This window comes from Rhipicephalus microplus, chromosome X (genome assembly GCF_043290135.1).
Source record: "Rhipicephalus microplus isolate Deutch F79 chromosome X, USDA_Rmic, whole genome shotgun sequence".
Taxonomy (NCBI): Eukaryota; Metazoa; Arthropoda; class Arachnida; order Ixodida; family Ixodidae; genus Rhipicephalus; species Rhipicephalus microplus.
This window is the reverse complement of record NC_134710.1, coordinates 121,511,405-121,531,932: the sequence shown is the minus strand read 5'-3', so window position 1 is coordinate 121,531,932 and position 20,528 is coordinate 121,511,405. Positions and strand designations below refer to the sequence as shown.

Below are 20,528 nucleotides of genomic sequence, written 5' to 3'. Positions count from 1 at the left end.
CTCTCTGGTCTCGTATCGGCTGCTCGCGTTCACGACTGTACGCGCTGCTGTGTATAACTGGCCTAAGCGAGTCTCCGGACAGCGGCAATGCACGACCGTGGTGTACGATGCATCGGAGATTGCTCCGTCCTGGACGTCGGCCGGCCATCGCCTTCATGAGGGCCACAACATCTCGTACATTGCTCTCTCTCTCTTGCTCACTTTTTCTCTTCGTTATTGTGAGGAGGGGATGGGGAGATGTTCACTGCACCCCAGTCCTTTTACAACGATGTTTCAACTTTCCTTCCGCCGAGGGCCCGTATCGTTGCACCACCCAAAAGCCCGTGGACGTGATATTAATAAGAAGCGACGGAGTCACTTGTACTCGGGAACTTGCGAAAAAAAAAAATCCTGAATTCACGAGACATGTGAAACTTGTCCATCTATTTTGGAAGGCATAGAATGCCGTCCAGGACAGACGGAAAAGTACGGTATACCTACACCGTGCTCACGGGAAAAGTGACCGCTCTGGGTTTGCCAGTGTTGAATAAAGTGTCAGTTGGTAAATCCCGCGTTATTTAAACCAGTATTGCTTTAAGTCGCCATCATCGCTCCTCAACCGGTGTCGGAAAATCGCACTAACCACATTCGTGGAGCGTAATTATTTAATGTATTATTACTAAGGTGATGGACGAAGTAGCGCTTAGCTCGATATAATGTAACAATTCTCTGTACACCGCTTATTCCTTTCTTATTCAGAAAGAAAAAAATACAATTACCCGTTTGTGGCACGAAGTCACAAGGAAATCTGCATGGATTGCCCAGAAAGAAATGCTTTTTTAGTTGTAGTTGCTGAAAAATTCTTCCTGGTCCAGGGGATCCGTATGGATTTCACTGGGGATTCGTGCCACAAACGAGTGGTTGTCTATTTTTTCCTTTCTTAAAATTGTGTTTTTGAAATAATGTTTCTGGGTCTCCGCAGAACTCATTTGCATTCTTTTCTTATCATTCACTGGTAATCACTGACCGATCATTCTCATAATGTATACGTAGATTCTACATCGCTCAGAACAACTGACAGACCACGTAAAAGTATACAATAGAATCGTAATATTCTTGTGGCTTGTACTTCTCTCCAAAACACCATTAGCTAAATATTGTCCCCGTCACTTGGAGGCCTCGTATGAAATGGTACGGCATTTTATTGGTGTTATTTTAAACTTTGGCATAGCCGATGGTTGTAAATATAGTTTGGCTGTATTTTTTCGTGCTTTAAAAGTGTACTACTAAAATGCCAGAAGTGGCAGCAAAGTATTTCAAGAACAATATTTTGCGTTGCCGAAAATAAGTAATACCTAATCTTATTATTTTAGATTGTTACCTCTTACGGTTACTCCATTTTTTTTTATCGACCAAATATACGTTACGTTGCGTAGACGGAAGTATGTTTCGGAAAGATTTCTTTCTAACCGTTGTATCATCAATGCCGTTGCAAGAAGAGTAAACGTCCAATGTTTCCTACGCCAGCTATGTAGAAATGAAATGAGTGGGATATATGCGTTATGCTGATATATAGCGCTATCTTCAACGAAGTTACCGACAGTCTCCTTTTCGCTTTCTTTCATTTTAGGATGCAGGGATGTGAACGGACGGGGCATAGCTATCATTAGCAGTTCGGCATTCAAGGATGTCCCAGAGCTGACGCCATCGCAGCTGGCACAGATGTTGATGTACTTCTACACAATACCAAAGTAAGTATGCCTGTGCTCTAGATAGCTTTTTTCATTCACCTACATCACTGAATTCCGTGGTTGCTTGAACTTTCCGGAAAAAAAAGAGAAAAAGTTCGGAGATACGGAATAAGAAATGAACAAGAAGAAGCGCGCAAGTAGAGCGAATAATGTTACTATAAGTGTAGGAATGAAGTCAGAGTGATGCTCCCGTAATAGTTTAATGCGCAAAAAAAAAAAGGGGGGGGGGGGGGAGACTGCAAGATGCATCTCGTACAAATTAGCAGAGCCAGTAAAATATATAGGCGAAGAAAATGCAGGAACAACGCTGAGTTCAAATAATCATTCTTTTTTAGCATGCAAATATGTGTATTCGGTCATCGAAACGAAAAAAAAATGAAAATGAGGGTAAGTGAAAAAAGCGTGCTAGTATAGAAAAACGGACGGAAGTGCATTAGAGGGGCGGGGGCATAAAAAAATGGTGGGAAAGTCAGACTAACTTCCAGTACGTCTTCTTCTCATGTATTTTCTTTTGTTAGTGAAACTCGAAAGCAGTCGAAATACAGTAAATTCGACTCGTTCTATTTGTTTGTTGTCTCATTTTTTTCTCAGTTTCTTTTTTGAACATTATTGAGGTATCGGCTTGTGTGTTGTCATCAGCTTTAAAATCCAATCTGCACTACTGCGACCCTGTATAGCTGTCGAAGTTGAACCTGAACGGCAATAATTTTATGGCAGTGGTAGAAAAAAAAAAGTTAATATTGCGCTGCTACTTTCACGTGAGTCAGGTTGTCGTGGGAACGGCAAAATGCGACTTCATGACAAACTAAACATTGAATACGTATCGCGTTGTGCAGCATGCCGAGTGAATGCAACCTTTAATTAGGTAGTGACATTCGGGACGTAACTAAAAACTTAATCCGTGGCACTGCACGCGCAGTTTATAACGCGAATGGACAGAAAGACAGAACGAAACTTCCTTGTTTAGCTCAAATGGCAGGAGCAACAATCTTGCATACATCCGCATATAATACTGCCGCGAAAATCGAACGATCACGTTTTATGGGCGTGCACTCTGGACACCCGTGAACTCGTTTAGCGCGCATCTTGTGTTGCTAAAACAGCTTCTTTCACACCAGAACTGGAGTTTGCGACGAACGAAAAAAAAAAAACCATTCGGCGCTGGGAAGTTGAGAGGAGCGAGTAGTATATGTCCGTGAAAATTTCACTGGAAAGAAAATGCGAAATAAGTTGCGTTAAACGTGAGAACGTCGGCAAATTCGAGTAAAGCTATCCCTAGCCCTCGAAACGGCGCGTTTATTTTATATCTCATTAGCAGGATTTCCTTATATTGTCGGGCTGCAGAGACTGCATCCACTAAGAAGCTGTGCTTCGAAACGAGGCAGTCGATTTCTCCGAAAGCGGTACTGTATCCCGCACACCGTTTCCCCTTCTTAGGAGCAGCGAACAACTGGAATCTGATAACGACTTAAGGAAGTGACTCTCTCTGTTGTCGGCTAGCTCTCATCGTTAAGAGTGAAGGACGAAGTCGCCAGTCATAACTCTTCGCCAATCGTGTTTCCTTCCAGGAAAGAAATCAGTGTTCGTGGATTCCTTCTGCTCGTCGATGCCGCTGACGCAAGCGAACAGCTCTGGAAACTGCTCGACGAGGCACTCTGTCTTCTTGAGGTTTGTCTTCTTTCTTTCTTTCTTTTTCTTTCTTTCTTTCTTTCTTTCTTTCTTTCTTTCTTTCTTTCTTTCTTTCTTTCTTTCTTTCTTTCTCTCTTTCTTTCTTTCTTTCTTTCTTTTTTTCTTTCTTTTTTGTCGATTTTGTTTCCCCGCTTAGCATTCGTTCAGGCGTACCCTGCCCAAGCAACTTTCGCCCTCCAATTATTCTCTTCTTATGGCGACTGGTGCAAAGTAATTGTAATTTTGAGATTGTAAGTCCCAAAATCACGATATGACTTTGAGACTCGTAGTAATAAAGGGTTTCGGAAATTCTGATCGCTTGGAGTCCCTTAACGGGCATCCAAGTATAAGGAAAGTGTCATTAAATGCAAACAATAATTCAATTTGGACAGACAAGGTTTTCTTTCAAAACTCGCATGTGCATTTTCTTGGCGTTAGTAGGTTTGCTATATATATAGAAAAAAATATAACGGTATAGCCTTCACTTCCCAAAATTTCACGCCCAAAAACCTGGCCACTTTGTCACTGCGATGCAATTGGTTTCAAAATACTGTGTCATATTCGGTATGTTTTGGCGGCGCTGAAAAACGTGAGAATCAGCAAAAACGTGAGAAGTCAGCAAGTTACCGAAACTTGCTGACTTGCTGTTAGGCTCTTTTTAGAAGTGAAGTGTAATCAATCTATGGTAACAAAGCGTTAACGTCCTAATTGGTTACACCAGGGCTAACTGTTTCGGGAACATCCTCGGGGCGCTGGCACCTGTCTTTGGTATTCACTTCTTTTCTGGCTTAACGAGCCAAGCCGCATTTCACGGTGAAAGTAGTTTTTTCTGGCTATTCGTCGATATTCTATATATACTATATATGGCATGCATCAGTTGCTGCGGCAGCTTACTTCCTATAAGGTGATCGGTGTTGTCGCTGTACAATTGACGATAGCGTAATTCGTGTTCACTGTTGTTTTTCTGTTCACTGGTTGGGTTATCGGAAAGTAAGCTAAATTAACTTGACAGAAACCCGCAATTCATGCGTGTGTTTATGACTTGCAAGATTGGGAACTCTAAAGAATATAATCGTTGCGTATTCTCGCTCTTTTCAGGCAAACATCAACAACGCGATCGACATCGTAGTTGTGGCGAATGCTCATTCCCCTCTGGAAGTCAAGGCACTCTTGTCTCAAACAAGAGCTAAGGTACGGTAACCTTCATCGTACACTCGGGAAGATATGTCACGAATGTTAGGGGGGAGTTGTTCCCCGGAGAACCATATTACTTGTATGCATGATTGCTGATCGACGAGAAAAAAAAAACTGAAACGAAGTCTCGATAACACTGCTCCAGAAAAGAAAAATTATCAGTGAGGAGGAAAGGAAATTTGACATCATTTCGATTCATTGAGATTATTGTTTCCATTCTCTAATTTTAAGTGTTTGGAAGAAATGGCCGCTTACCCTGAGCGTCTCTCTGTGAGTTTTTCGAGTGTCGTGCGCACGCACTACCGTCTATACGGTGAGAAGCCGCGGGGTGCTTAAGGTAACTGGCAGCAGAAGTTCAAGCGCTTACCAGTGAGGAAACGGCTTCAATGCAGTTCCATGCCTCCATGTCCGCCTGAGTTGAATTGCTGCTTAACTTAGACTCCAACAGTTATAGCTGGGACAGTACCCTGTACTTAGAAGCCGGCTACACAGCGATTACACCTAGAACCTTCCGTATAATTACGTGCCACCGGCGTTCTGATTAGTTATCATTCTGCTCGCGTTTCAATTTGTACTGATGGTTCACCGACGCCTTCTGTCGTGGACGCCACTGGTTCGAGACACCCTCCATTCCGAGCATCGAGGAGCGTGCCGCCAAATGAGCCAAGCAGGCCGTAATGAATACATCGGCTTTGGCGAAGAGAGAAAATGCACGGTGCCAAGCGACCACCTTCGCGTAGCCGCTTGACAGAGCTTCTTTATGACAGAATGGAATAATAGAATAAGTTTGAGCAAAGCAATCTAACCTAAACAAAGAGGCGTGAATTGGGAAAGAGTGCTTAATTATGGAGACGTAGTTGCAACAGGAGCGCCATGTCTTCAACCGACCAAGGCTCTGTATTGAATACCATTGCCTTCAAAGAGCAGTTCTTAAACCTCGCACGGACGAGTCCATATCAAGTTACGCATTATGCCTTCTCTGGTTAGGTGCGATAGCTTCGTCCGCGAAAGTGCTGGAAGGGTCAGCGGTGACCCTCTGCACTGCTTTCAGATTGTCCAAGTGACATCGCAAGAGAAGTTGCTGGAGTTCGTGGACAAGGACAACCTGCTTCCAGAATTTGGAGGAACCTACACTTATGATCACCAGGAGTGGATGAGCTTCCGAAAGGTACGCTTTTCGCAGTTTTGAAAGATAAAATACAGAAATTAAGACGAAAAAAGGCAGTAATCTGTCCGAATACTGATAAAACTAGTCACATGAATGTCTGTATGAACTCACATTAAGACTGTAAATTTTCCTTGAGATACTTCTCGAATAATTATTGTTAGACGAACGCAGATTTCGTCCAGTCACATTAGCGCTGTTCGTTTTCGTTATCAGATTCCGATCTCCTAGACTCCTACACAGACGCATTTTTCATGTCATTGAAATAAGCGATGTTATTGTAGCTAGCTCACGATACCTATTCATCCGGGTGCATTTTGTGCTTATGTGTGGGAAAGCCATTATCGAAGAGTGGAAGCTGTATGCCGTAAAACCGCATATTTGTTCAGTCAGTTAACTATATGCGCTTCAATATACCCTACTTCGTACCCTCCACTGTCACTTTTTGCAACCGCCTGTCAGGAGAACAGCACTGCTGCTTTTTTTTTTTCCACCACCCTACTCAGTTATAGCATACACGCAGCCTTGAGTTGAATAAACTTTATTTGCGCGTACGCGCAGCCTTGCCTCTATCGCCAATGTTTCTGCGCGACCAGCTGTGCACTCGCGCATTGCAATCAATGTGGGCATCGTCGTAATTGCGTCGCAGTTCCTGGAGCCGTTTGTGTCCGGCTGTCGGCTGTCCGGGCGGCAACTAGTCTCCGTGATGCAAGAGCTGCGAACGAGCCGGGTTCCGCCCTCGTCAGCGCTGGCGCTGCAGCTGATCGACGCCCAGAAGCGGCACATCCAGGACACCTTCCGGGACGAACAGCTACGCCACCTGCAGGAAGAAGGGGACACCATACTGCAGGAGCTGCAAGCGTACCGAGCCCGGTCGCCGCACAACCTCGACTACCGGTACGCACGCACCCAGGCCGAGGAGAACGTCCCCGCTCTTCATGCCTGATTGCATGCATTAAACTCGCAATTACTCTCCGAGACTACTGAGAGGTCATTAACGTCGTGTCATTTAATCTTTAGTTACCAGTGATCGTTCAAGACGCTCTTCACGTAAGGATAGGACGGAGAGGGAAAAAAGTAATCAAAAACTGTAAAAGCATGGAGGGCGTCAATGTAACGATGACTGGTACAAGCGATCTGTGTGGCTGTGATTAATCAGCGTGAGGTTGTTTTCCTGCAACAGCGCCATGTTATGTTCCCGTCGCGCACTCTGTGTTTGTAACAAAAGCGTTTCCGCTAGACGATTACTGTCAAGTTGAAAATTAAAGGTTGGTTTGTGCATCGTTCAGAACGATAAGAAAGGCAGAGGGAGGAAACTGGCTGCGCAGGATCTCCGGGGTTAGTGGCTTACCCTTGATATGGACGCTGTGAAGAGCACGCTATTCACGTGTGCAGATAACCAAATGCGCATATTAACTAAAATATTTGACTTTTGTCCTCTGGCTTTGCCACCAGGTAAACCTGTGTTTGTCGGTAAAAAAAAAAAAGCGAAGAAGTGCGACATGAATTTCGCGATGATCTTGGGAATACATTTTCCTCAGCGAATTTACATCCACTCGAGAAGCTAAAAATCGAGTGCTCGGCAGTTTGACAGTGCAAACATAAGTGCGCCGTGTAATGTTCTCCCTTTCCCAGTCTGCTTCTTTATTTATGCGCAGCAGCATATAGCCTGTTTAAAGTTACTTTATCATATAACAGTGGTTAAGAGGAAATTATCGTTACATCAAGCCGAAGTTAGGCCTTACGTTTATCTTAAAAATCAGTTGGCTGAGAACGCAGTTAAGTTCAAATTTAACGCTAACAGCACGTGGGCACAAAAAGTAACGTGTGAACAGGAGTAGAGGTGCTTTACAGTTCTCAACACTTGTTTCATATGTAATCAGTGGCATGAAAAAAAAGTGACACTTTCGCCGTAAGGGCGAAGCAATGAATGCGATAGCAACATAATCGAATGTTTTATGAAGCAAGAGTAGCATTTTTAGGAGCAATAATAATTGTAGTAAACATGCGCTTGCAAGTACTAACTTAACCAAGTTTCCTGCGGCGCGGCCACAGTAGATGACCACAACATGACTCGTGCATAGTGACAGTGTTTATATACGAAGTGAAGCTGGCTGTCAACTTATTTAGGTCTCATCTCACGTAACTCTACAAAACTCTTGTGTAAGAGAACACGGCCGTTCCAGGAGTAGATTTGTAGCACCGTTTTTTTTTTTGTTTTCTTTTCGTGTTGAGAGCACAGCCTGTAGAAACTCTTGCCTGCTGTGGGGGCACAAGGCGCGCCCTGACTGTTGCCACGATAGCGCAGCAACCACAAGTGCCCCCCCCCCCCCCTCCCCTGTTCGCTGGCGAGATAAGCGCTCGCGCAGATGGGCCCGGCTGGAAAGGGGATGTTCGCTCTGCAGAAAGAGGAGGCTAGCGCATCTTTCCTCGTATATATATATATATATATATATATATATATATATATATATATACATACGTGATTGACGGTGGCGGCGTGACGACGGCAAAAACCAACAACCAAAACTGTCTATATAATTGAAATCACCACAAAGGGGATTATCATGTGCGACAAATAATTGTACCAGCTCATAATTGGTCAGCTGTTGCGCTGGACGCATTCGGGACTCCACCCGGCGAGACATTAATTCCTTTCTTAACGAAAGTTGAACCGCGGCTGGCGTTATAGTCTTTATCTGATGAACGTGTACTGTGTCTCGCATAAAATTCTTGGTATCAGAGATAGTTAGGGATACGGTGTCCCTCACATTTTCGAACAGCTAGAGCTTGGACTGCAACTAGGAGGAGCCACCAGACAGCTCGCGCTGCAGCTTTCTTTTTTTTTTTTTCGCTTATATTGTAGTTGCTTTCGATCTTTCGCCAAATGCCGTCTGAAAGGAATCGGTAGCACTTTCATCTGTAAAAAATCAACATATCCACGGAATGAATAATGATAAGTGGGGTAAAGCATCCGTCAATCATTTGTGTTTTCGTACGTGCGCCCGTTCGCGCGTCCGTTCGTCCGTGTGTATGTATGTCTGTTCGCCTGCTTGCCCGTCCGTCCATCCGTCCATCTAGAGAACATTTCAACTACCGCCATCTCGCTTCTTTTAATAATATATTTATCATATACAAGTACCGCCATCTAGTGGACAATCCAACGACTAAACGAGGGTATCTATCACGTTTCTGCTGTCAGCGCTTTGTTAACATAGAGAGCGTGATAACGACGCCGTGCTACGTTTTTCGTAACATGTGGACATTCGGATATATGCCCGAGGGTCGGTATGTGCCACTGGTATGTGGGTATGTGCCACAGGTTACGAACTACGACAACGGGGGACGCTCAAGCCACGCCATAAGGAGCTTCGTCCCTGTAACTGTGTACAGGATTCAAACTGAAACAGTCGTGGCCGTCGAGTATAAGCGAACAATTTAACTTTTAAGGAACAGGACTGAGGCGCCAATTGAAGTAACTATAAGTCGCACTGCTTTGAACAAGTGTCGTGTCGTATAGAACAGTATATGTGTAATCGTTTACAGCACTTTTACATTTATGTATTATTTTCACTTTTCACGCTTTCTATACAACTCTTGACATATCTGCATATTACTCCGTTTCAGCGGCTCTGGATAGCTCTGATAGATGGAACTTGATATGTTTGAAAGCTTTCATCTGGCACTCCCTGGTGCTAGATTTTTAACGTTTTCGGTAATGTTTCGGATTATAATTTTGAAGTTGTGATCTGGCACGACCTGTGAATGTCTGTAGTCAGATAAATATTTTTGGAGGTTACCCAATCATAGGCGGCGTTACTATCGTTTCTCGCCACTCTATAGAGACAAGGTGTCTTATTGAATGACTCGTAAGGGTAGCTAGTCAGAACAGCTGAACTCTCGTACAACTAAGCCAACTAAGAAAGCAACCTGCAAAATAAAATGCGCTACTTAAAATTAGACGTGGTTTTTTACATACTAACCTTGCGAGCCATTTATAAAAGTTTTTAGCTTTCCCTGCTTTTGCTTCAGTCAAGTTACGTCTGGTCGTTCACATGCAGAGTCCACAGCTACAGCATCTGTCGTGGCCTAATTGTTACCTCACTGTTTCAAAGTGACTGGTAATAGACATCTTTCATCAGTGCGTTAATTCTTACTATCTAGCTTCTTCCTCACTCACTTGACTTTTTGCTAAAGCCGACATTGGTGCACGAAAATGTGCGCGCTCCGAGTATTTTACCGCGTGCAGTACATTTTTCTGTCGTCCCTTTTACAGAACCGCGTCGTTGTCGTCGTCATACTTAGAAAGTGTGTCACAATGTGTTACCATTTTTTTCACTTTAGGGATGCCTTGGAGAAGAGTGGTCTTCTGTACAACGAGCTGAAACGCGCCATGGCGAAGCTGGCCAAGCTTGCAGACAAGAGGCTGCAACGTCTCCAAGAATGCATGCTCGTGAGGACCTTCGAAGAAGAATCTAGTCAAGTGAGTTCGCATAGCGCCCTTACTTTTGTACACGGCTTTTCCTATTTCCACGGGCATTAAGAGTGAGCTACGCTTAAGTTGTACTCGGAAGCTGTACTCGTAACGCAGGTATTATCTGCGTTCTTTTTTTTTTTCGTTTGCATGGAATTCACAGCGGTGTAACGAGTATAACGAGCATCTTGGAAGGGAAATTGGTGATTGCCACGCCAGTCTAGATTAAGAACACTGCAGGGTCCTTTGGTATTCTTGCGAGGCATTGTGTGGCAGTGTACTGGCTACGGTTGCAGGAAATCTTTCAGCTACAGCTACGGTGTTGATGCAGTTATTAGAGCACGTCCCTCTTGTCGTTCGGTCGAGTGGCAGGCAGTTCCTCGGGCCCGCGTTCGTGAGACGCAGTGTGAGAGTGATGCGTGACTTCCATCTGGGTCGCTGTGCGTTGAGGCATGCCGGGTGACACATATTATAGCCCGGACGTGCACCAGCGTAACTTGCGTGGTGAAGGACTCTTCCGGAATGTCACGTGACTGGCTGACGGCGTCATAGCTTTGAAAAGTCATTGAATGCAACGTTAATTTAGACTAGCTAGCACACTCCTTAACTAAGGGCAGATCGAAATGTGAGCGGGTGCAGTGGAAGACAGGTAAAGCGATCTCGATAAATGAATCGACTGCTGCACGTAATCATCATGAACACGCTTGTTATGTTTGCTCTACAGAAACCAAAATGTTTCGCCGCATCTCCATCTTTCAAGAGCAGTACAGCCGGACCCAAACTGCGCTGCGCGCACGAAACCACCGCTCAGTTCTCAGTTTGCAATAGTCTTCTGGTGATGGTGGATCTGGCTACTCTGGCCGTTGTTTTGTGATATGACACTGACAGGAAGAGCGCTGACGCGACAGCATCAGATGCCGCTAGTCGCGACTGTAGTTACAAGTGTGGGACCATAGCTGTCGTGGTGTTCACAGGCCCCTGTTTGTACGTCCAGCAGGTGAGATGCGTGTCTCTTCGCAGGCGATGTCTGTTTTCTTTTCGGTCTAGTATTACGTTTCTCGTGGCCTGTGTTCGATCGCGTAGGCTGACTGGTGTGCCCTGAGGCGCGATCAGGTTCGCTTGCGAATGTAGGCTGTACCAACTTCGCAAGTTTGCCTACTCTTGCTTGCGGGTGCGAATTCGTCAATGTCACATGTGTTTCCTTGTCAGCTGTTTCGTGACAAAGCGGCCCATCTGTGTCCATGACGTATACATCGTGTTCCCAGCCCGTTTCAGATCGCCACTTGGAGCGACAAGTTTAGAACGTAGGAAGCATGGTATGGCAACCAAGCATTCAAGGCCGGAACTAAAGAAAGCTGACAATTCCCACGTTTAAAAAAATGCAGCAAATAAATCATGAAAACAAAGAAAGACATAAAGGACGGCTAGTGGAAGAGCCGGCGTAAGGACGTCCCGGCTGCTTGGCCTGTGCAGCGTTATCTTTTTGCGCGCGAGGCATGTCTGAGGTTGGGCTGGAAACAGAAAGGAAGAGGCCGAGAGGGAGGTTGCCGACATCATGCCGGCACGTTGCTGTGTTGCGTAAGCGAAACCACCGCCGAATTATGCCACCAGCGCGCGCGCGCTCACGCTGTGGTGTTTCTCTTCGATGAGGCTATTGTCTGAAGGGCCCGGCCCGGCTGGAAGCGTGGGTTGGTCTACCCTGGCCGAAAACCCAAAAAGGCTGCCGCGCTTCGCCGGTGAATCCGGGCTAATGGACCACTCCGATGGGGGGGATGCTAGGAGTCACGTGATTGCAGCTCACGTGGGTGGTGGCCGTTCGCTCGCGCCGATTTCTCCATTGTCTCGAGAGAACGCTCGCCCGACCTCGTTCGTTGTTCGGCCCCAGCGGGGCGCAGTCGCTCTTTAGCGGCCGCTCCTGTCTCGTCGGGCCTTCGGGGAGCTTCCTCAGCGGCTCTGTTGCTTCGCGCTCCCGAACTGCCGTGCCCTCTGGTGTGGCAGCCAAGCTGCCCCTAGAATGTGTGCACACTCGCCGCCTCTCGGTGGGAGGCCCAGTGCGCCACAACTCCACGCCGCCAGGTCTTGAGTCCAGCATCCGCGACTTTGTGCATCCGACGAGCTAACACGCAACCGTACGTTCCCGAGATCGCAATGTTTCGCCACAGGTGTGCGACGCCGTTGTTTGCGCCCGTATAGAACGCACGTGCACATCGCAAACGTCGTTGTCCACTGCATAGACGGCGAGACGCCAGTTCGCTACATGAAAAGCTGCCGCCACCGTACACACAAAAGAATTCGGATGGCCTCCTGTCGCCGCGGGAATACAAACAGCTGTCAGGCCAGGTCGTTAAAGGAATGGACAAGGCAGGGCTATAGAAGGGCGTAGGGCGTGATTGGCTCCGAGGGCTTTTTACTGTATGTGTTTGGAACTCCGCTCGCTACTGAAGCAAGCAAATACAATCGGCAGGGCATTCTTCGACCTTGCGATGCTTTCACTGCAACGAGGCTTTGCTTGGAGTTTTTCTCTTATGTTTACCTTATACGTAGGGGAAATAGGTTTATTTCTATAGTGGCGGGTAACAAATCTACGTTTAATTTCTCGATAAATTACAATTTCACCTAAAAGCACGAACACGATGGCGTTTTAATTCAGGTGTCCTCCTGATTAGATGTTACTCAGATTCCCCTTTGGAAAGTGCGCATTAAACTTTTGACTGCTCAAATTGGCTCGTAGGTACATACTGCGGTGTGACCAAAGTCGCAAAATATAATTATTTAGCCGAGAATTTTACGCTCTGAAACAGTGATAATTGCAGTCCTGTAAGCTGGACATTCATTTTGTCACCGAGTCTTTGTCGTGAAACAAAGTCATGTATCACAGTTCACGTCTGTTTGCTTTTTGCGCAACGCGCATTATGAAAATGTTGTGTTTACAATTAATGCTGTGGTGGTTTAAAAGCAAACTTTTGAGTCATAGAGTTGCTTCGAAGAGTTGTTGCTTTTCCAAATAACTATTGTACTGTTTTGCTATTTTGAAGACGTCTTGAATTTGGGATTTTCTTTTTCATATTGCAGTTGCAGTAGATGTTACAGTGCATATCCCTGCCTGAAAGAAATAACTGCAATGAGGTAGATTTCTGTTGTATTGCACACAAATGCATTATACTGAATCCGATGGAGACAAAAATGTCGTAGGCCCGTGTGCTCGATTTAGGTGCACGTCAAAGAACACCAGGTGGTCGAAATTTCGGGAGCCCTCCACTATGGCGTCTCTCATAATCATGTGGCGGTTTCGGGACGTTAAACCCCACATACCAATCAGCTATATTGAATCTACTTGCGCTGAGTGTCACTATCTGTGGTTGTCCAATAAAGGTATTTTTCTGCTTTCCTCGTGTTCGTAAATTAAAACTAAACGCGCTCGGAAGTGGTGTTCGAAAACAAGGGCAGTATATATTTCAACTTTTCTCTCTCTAAGTGCAAGTTTAATTCGTAATGGTTGCAGTGCTGTTAGCTACACCTCTGTATACGGATGAGCAGTTTTCTCGTTTCGGCACAGTTTGCATACGGCGCTTTCATTAGTAGCTGCGCAAGTGCACGTCGGGGCTTCTTTTCTATTGACTCAAGCCACGCTTTCCTTTAGCAGCCGTGTAACTTTTCGTTCGTTCGTGCTTACCTAAGGTGCTTTTGTTGTGGCACTTTGGGTGACAGATCGCCGGGCGCCTAAGACCGTAATGAGGAGGCCGTTTTTTTTCCTATCTTTTCTCCCTCCGAACCCAGGCGTTTCTCGTCCCGCGGTTTAATTACTGCCTTTCCGCTTCTCTCCGCCACCCCCCCCCCCCCCCCCCGCGGTCAGGACGCGCATGGCGCAGCGGCGGTGCCCCTTTGAAGTGGGCACGCCTGCCAGCGATGAGTCTGCCGGTGCGGTGTACAGTCGTTGTGCTGGCACCCCTTGCGTCTGGCTTTATCGCCTCGCGTTGTTCGTCTCGTCACACTTCCCTTTCGACTTCTTTAAAGGCACGGCTTTCTCAGCCCTCATTTCTACAGCAGCGGCGGAGGTCCAGAGAGAACGCGATAAAGCGGCGCCTGGTGGGCCGTCCCGAGTCCGGTAGAGTGATCAGGTGCCGCATCCGTTCTGCGCTTCTCTCCCTCCCTGTGCTTATCGCATTTTATAGGGCGGGCTGTTGGGTACCATCTGTAACGCTAAATCTCTCCTATCTGCCGCTACGCGCTTAGGTGCCCCATGTGCACATCCTCGGAGCCGCTGACGAGATGAAAGAAGCACAACCACGGTATAATGGTCCGACTGGCAGCCGTCTGGGGTGTTTTCGCAGTCAACATTCTTGAACGAAGTGCATTACGCGATAATCACCTGTTTTTCGTTTGCGCCTGTACTAGCATAAAAATGAGTTTTCTTTTTTTTTTCGCTGTAAACCGTATTTTTGGTTACATACAAAATGGTATACAGGTTGATATGCAAGTAAAATAAACTGACGTTTTAGATGAAGGTGGTGAAGCATGCTTCTAGTTTCTCCATTTTAGTTTTGAAGAAATTATTACACTGTCACCACGGGCATGCTATTTAATTATATTCAGCAGTTTTCCTTATGATCCTGAACTGAAGTTCAGAGTGATAGATGCATATATCGTGCCGGGTATACATCTATCACGAGTCATATATCTATCACCCTTAACACGATGAAGCTGTAGAATTAAGTCAATATATATGACCTAGACGGACCCCCCTAAAACAAGTTTTTGGCTAGAGGAGAATTACGTCCTCATTTAACTTTACCTGTTTGCCTACGCATTAGATGCAAGTCTTTACCTTCAGCTTCATCAACTTGATCCTGTTCCTTAGTTTTCTGGGGACGCGGTTAATCAAATGCGCTATTAGTGTAGCATGCGATTGCTGGTAACTCTTATATACAAGGCTAGGTTGGCTTACAGGAAGCAACACTCAATACTTCTGTTCGCGTCCTCTCTGGGAGGCGGCGGTGACAAAAAGACATGCCCACTGCGCGTAATCCTTGTAAGCCTAATATCGTATCGGTCAATGCGCTAGTGCCCTTAAAAATCCTTAATTCAGCAAGGAACGAGGGCAGTAAGTCCCATTGCAATGTAGCATCTTTGCAAATGACTTCCTCCTGGGCACGGAGCTCTGTACTTGGTTGCACATGAACACACCTTATATGCTATAGTGACCATCATCTGCTAAATGAGCTTTTGGTCAGCTACTGTGCTGTCGATTTGTAGCAGTTGGCCATACTGCGCTTCAATCGAAAAGCTGATATTTCGCTGCTACAGACTGATTTTAACGTTCATTCTTGGCCTTTATACGTGCGCGTAATTAAAATGTCTTAAGCGAGACCATTAACGTTCTCTTAGTTCGTTGACTGAGTCCACACATTCTTTCACGCGGTCGCTTGATTCGCAAAAGCGGCCACAGAATAAGCAAGCGTCTGCAAGCCGGTGACCTGCATCGTTTTCCCGCAGACATATCTCTTTTGCTCTCGGTACGGGAAGCAGAATGACCCCCGCATTTTCATTAGTTTATGATCAGTTGTGCGCGCGAAACGAATACCCTTGTCCACGCGCGCGCTCGGCGAAAGCAAGGACATGCAAAATTAAGAAAGCTGCGGATGTCTGACAAAACGATCGCTACCAAAATGCGGGTCTCGTGTTCACTCTCGGGGCAAACGAGCTCTTTAGCACCTGCAGGGCTGAAAGATGAGGAGGAGTCCACCGTTGGCATCACTCTTTCTTCTTTTTCTCAGTTTCTCTTGCTAACGTCACTAGCAATGCCGAACAAGTAGTAGCACATGACGCTAGTCCCAGGCTGACCTGGTGCGCCGACAGCCTGATAGATGGCAGCGCACGTGGCTCACTCGGTAAAAAAAGCGAGCGCGGTTGGCGCGGTGGCTGGTGAACTAGTTTGCAGGGGACGGCGGCCCAGACATCTGCCGGACGGGCCCGTGCCTGCCGCTGCAGAAAGAAGCTTTGGCGCTCATTTGCATCCCTGCCAAGGCGCTGTTTGCGCGGCGCCACTCCTGTCTTTTCTCGGCTCCTTTCGCGTCTAATGATCTGGTATTTTAGAATGAAGGAGCCCCGAGAACAAGTCCGAGCGCCATTTCTTCCCGTTCTTCGTTTCACCCGGTACGTAAGCGGGTTATAGCTCAGTATGTGCGCCGACCTAGGCGCGTTGCACATGGACAGTCGCGGCTGTTATATCAAGACCCAGTATTGTGTACAGGGCATGTTCGAGAACGTTCTTGATGCGTGACAAAAGCTTGGAACTGTTGCTGCGGTCCCCTGTCGACGTCTTCGAGTACTTTATTGAAGAGATGCACCTAGTCATATTATTTTACTCTTGGGAACAGCTTTTCACTAACTAGCCGCCCTACTATGCATACCACCCTGTTCAGAATTTTCTCCGCCGTTGCTCTTCTTCAATACGTTTCGGCAACCAGGCACGACTCGGCACACAGTGCATATTTGCGCTTCACTCTTTACTGAGGGTGGTACCATAGCCCCCAGCGTTGCACCGTCTAGCGGCCAGCCCCATTGTGCAAAGTTGTGGACGGGTGAACGGTCAGACTGTATCGTGCATACCATCGCTTAACGACCCCCGTCGTCATCGGGAACAGAACGCTGATCCTTATTGGCGCTTGCTATTTGGCTCAGGTGGGTATAGTGCACCGTTTCTTAGATTAGACGGACGTTGTGGCGCTGTGAATGGCCCTATCACCGTCAGCTACGCTAAATGTCCGTATATGGTCCTCGAAACGTAACAGCCGCCGTGTCATCGTTTGAACGCTTACGCCACAAGATGGAACAGGATGAACAGGAAGCACTATAGTTTCTGGGAATATCCGGCACTTCAAGCAACATATAGTGACACGTCGTTAATTATTGTTTTCTTCGAAGGGTGGTGCATTACTCCACCCTTTTATGCGGCCGTTCCTTCAGTGGAAACCGCGCTCTGCTCCACCCTGAGCTAACCGGAAGTCGATGACACCGGGTAAGTTATGCCCTTCGACTTCCGCTCTTTCTGGTAGGTTTTTGATTGACTTTCATAGCTTTGAGCTATGGTTTATGCATTAAACATGCATGACCTCTTTCTCATCGCATGGATATGAGGCCATCAGCGTTGCCGTGCTGTTATGTACAGATAAAGCTCTCGGATATTAAAACAGTTGGCATGAAAGGAAGCAGACCGTTTTAGTATTTACCGCCACACTTCACTTTTTCAGAGGGCGATGGAAGCGCACATATTGCATAATTACATAATTTAAGAAATGTAACGCCCGCACACGCACACTCACTCACTCACTGTCTCCCTGAGGCGATTACTAGACGTTTAAGATACCATATTAAGCATAATGAAGGACAGGAGCTTCGGAGGGCTGGTTACATTCGTTTGACACAACCTTAATAAAAACCAACCGTTAATGAGGCCCAGGAAGATACAGGGGACTTTAACTGCACTCTTTTTTTTAGTGCGTTATAATTGTCATATAGGCATGAAGAAAGCGCAGTGGACGAAAAGACATGTTGCCCCCAGCGGGGACCGTTCCCGTGACCTTCAGATAACGCGCCCGAAGCTACAGCGGTGGTCGTGTCGTCGTCCTCTTATCGGGCATTTATGTGAACGCAAGCCTGGGAAATTTAGTCACATCTGTTCCTTTTGCTAGATGGCGTCAGTCACGTAGCATGAGAACGTTAAAAGGGCCCCCCAACCACCCCGCGCTCAAAGGCGATGGAGTAGTGTCCTCATCGTGTTCCGCTACCCCTCATACGAGCGATATCTCCTTATCGTCACTCATTTCTTGAAAGCGCAATGTCAGCGCTAAGCGCCGCAGCCTATCCGGATTTCGCGCTTCTCGGCTACACACTATTATCGCCGCTTGTGCAGCACCCAAAGTGAAGTGTGATTGGTTGATCGTGCACGATATTCATGCGAGACAAGGAAGAATGGATGGGCAACGCGCAGGAGACAATTCACATCTGACATTCCGCGTATACGGACCAATCGAGAGTAAGTGCTATATATACAGGCACTCCGGGAATCATTGTTCGGGCGTCACGAAGTGCGTGCACCAGAAAGACGAGGAACGCCAGGAGAGAATTCACTTGTTTTGTTGTTGTTTGTTTGTTTGTTTGTTTGTTTGTTTGTTTGTTTGTTTGTTTGTTTGTTTGTATCGTTAGAGGCTGGTGAGGGGCCCTTTAATGAATGGACAGCTAACATAAGCCTCCGCATATTATTTGAAGGCGTGAACTTTGCCCGAATGAGACCTCCACTGTGGATTAATGAAGGAAGGGAATTTTGGAGGGCCCGTTGCTTTGTTTGGCACAACCTTAATAAAACCCAGTGTTGCACGTTCGTGCCTGCTGGCGGCAAGTTGTACTTTCGTCCTCTTTATTTCCTCGACATTTCATCGCAGTTCTCAAAATACACTTAAAACAGTTCGACTAGTAATAATTGATTGGGTTTAACTTGGTCAAACCACGATGTGATTATGACATACGCCGTCGTTGAGTGCTCCGGAAATTTCGACCTCCTCGGATTAAAGAACGTGCACGCAAATGCGTACACGAGCCTCGACCATTTTCGCTTCCATCGAAAGTGCGACCTCCGCGACCGGGATTCGATCCCGTCACCTGCGCAGGTCAGCACAAACGATTACCGTCCCCGATGCCTGCCTTGGCTTCATTATCTACTGGCTTCGATTATAGTTAATCATAATAGTCTACAGTTGGTGTGTTTCGTCCTAATAAGTTTGCAGCTGCCAGGTACTGCTTCGGAGGCCAAAAGGTGCACGCTTTTTAAGGGGGCGCTTTTGATTCCGTGCTGCCGCTCGAGGTGGTGGCGCATGAACGCAGTATGAACTGCAGTTGCATTATTCTGCACTATCGTAGTAGATGCCGCAAGCACCAGATTGGGAAGAAATGACGATTATTGCATCGGGTGGTTTCTGGCAAGCGCCTTGAAAAGCTTAACCCTGAAAATTCGCAGTTGTGAGATTCTACCGAGACATTTGCAACACTTTCCGCAAAGCATACATTGGAAATGAAACGAGTAGTACCCTAATATGTTTATGATTACTTAAGCCAATTGCAAGAACGTCAAAATGACTGCGCAGACGTATATGCGTAGCAGACGTCGATTTTGGCTTACTGGAAGTCCATACTACGAACTTTTTTTGTGCAAAAATTGCAACAAAAACACCGATACACAACTTACACCACCGGAGCCCTTTTCTGGCTATATAAATATTCGTGAAGCCTGTTGCTTGTTTTTTTTTTAATTTTGCATTATGTTTAAAGAGTACTCGAGTTCGATTACAGCGAAATGTTTTACCTCGGATATTCGTGCCGGTCAGATCACCGGACTGGATGGGTATCGTGGAGTCTGTACTGCTTTCGCACTGGCAGCGTGTGCCAAGAAACGGCAGGCTATGCAGCGATCGAGAGGGCATCTTCGTTTCGTTCACTCGACAATGGCGGACCCCTGGGTGCCCGATGCGCGGCTGTCAGTGGCGACGAGGACTTCGAAGTGTTCTTTCGGCGCTCGCTTCAGTGATCGCGAATCGCGGTTTTGACAGATCCGGCTCTTCGGAATGGGGCGACTATAGACTCTGAAGTGGGACTGGTCGTGCTCGTTGCTTTTCTTTTGCGTGCGTTTCGTTTTCAACAGCACGACACTTACAGGCTGCTGCGACGCCACGTTATTTTTGCTTTCGAATTTTTTTTTTCTTTGTGAAAGCGTCAAGCAAGCCCAGTATACGGGATGCTACATCTGCTATAGCGTGACAACGCCCATTCACTTTGTGTGGTTGTGCTAAGTGCACTGGGAGGCAGCATGCTTCTGGTTTGTCGGCACCAGCTTGAAGGAAGAACAAGTAAGGCAACGAAAGAAAGAAAGAGAGAGAGAAGGAAAGAAAGAAAGAAAGAAAGAGAGAAAGGAAAGAAAGAAAGGAAGAAAGAAAGAAAGAAAGAAAGGAAGAAAGAAAGAAAGAAAGAAAGAAAGAAAGAAAGAAAGAAAGAAAGAAAGAAAGAAAGAAAGAAAGAAAGAAAGAAAGAAAGAAAGAAAAAAGAGATAAATGGGAGTGCAGGCTCGGCGCCGCGTCACGCAAACGACGTCTGACGTAACCTGAACATACAGTAGAAGACGGCGGAAAAATAGACCCTCCGAAGCACTTGATGTTTTCCACCGAGCACATTACTAACACTCCTGCCTACATTTTGCTGTTCGCGAGGGCAGATCCCAGGAAAAGAAGGCACAAAGGGCTGTAAGTTC

General features: G+C 46.4%; 1 protein-coding gene across 6 annotated transcripts in view; it reads left to right on the top strand.

Annotated features, from left to right (window-relative positions):
* LOC119176380 (puratrophin-1) overlaps positions 1–20,528 on the top strand; it is a 540,416-nt gene that overhangs the window by 407,835 nt on the left and 112,053 nt on the right. For 5 of the 6 annotated variants that reach the window (XM_075877541.1, XM_075877537.1, XM_075877538.1 and 2 more), the window contains 6 exons: positions 1,610–1,730; positions 3,299–3,398; positions 4,497–4,589; positions 5,644–5,760; positions 6,407–6,654; positions 10,102–10,240. In XM_075877541.1, coding sequence (XP_075733656.1) covers positions 1,610–1,730; positions 3,299–3,398; positions 4,497–4,589; positions 5,644–5,760; positions 6,407–6,654; positions 10,102–10,240 — 818 coding nt within the window. The remainder of the gene's footprint in view (positions 1–1,609; positions 1,731–3,298; positions 3,399–4,496; positions 4,590–5,643; positions 5,761–6,406; positions 6,655–10,101; positions 10,241–20,528) is intronic. The other variant, XM_075877540.1, reaches the window with a different exon arrangement.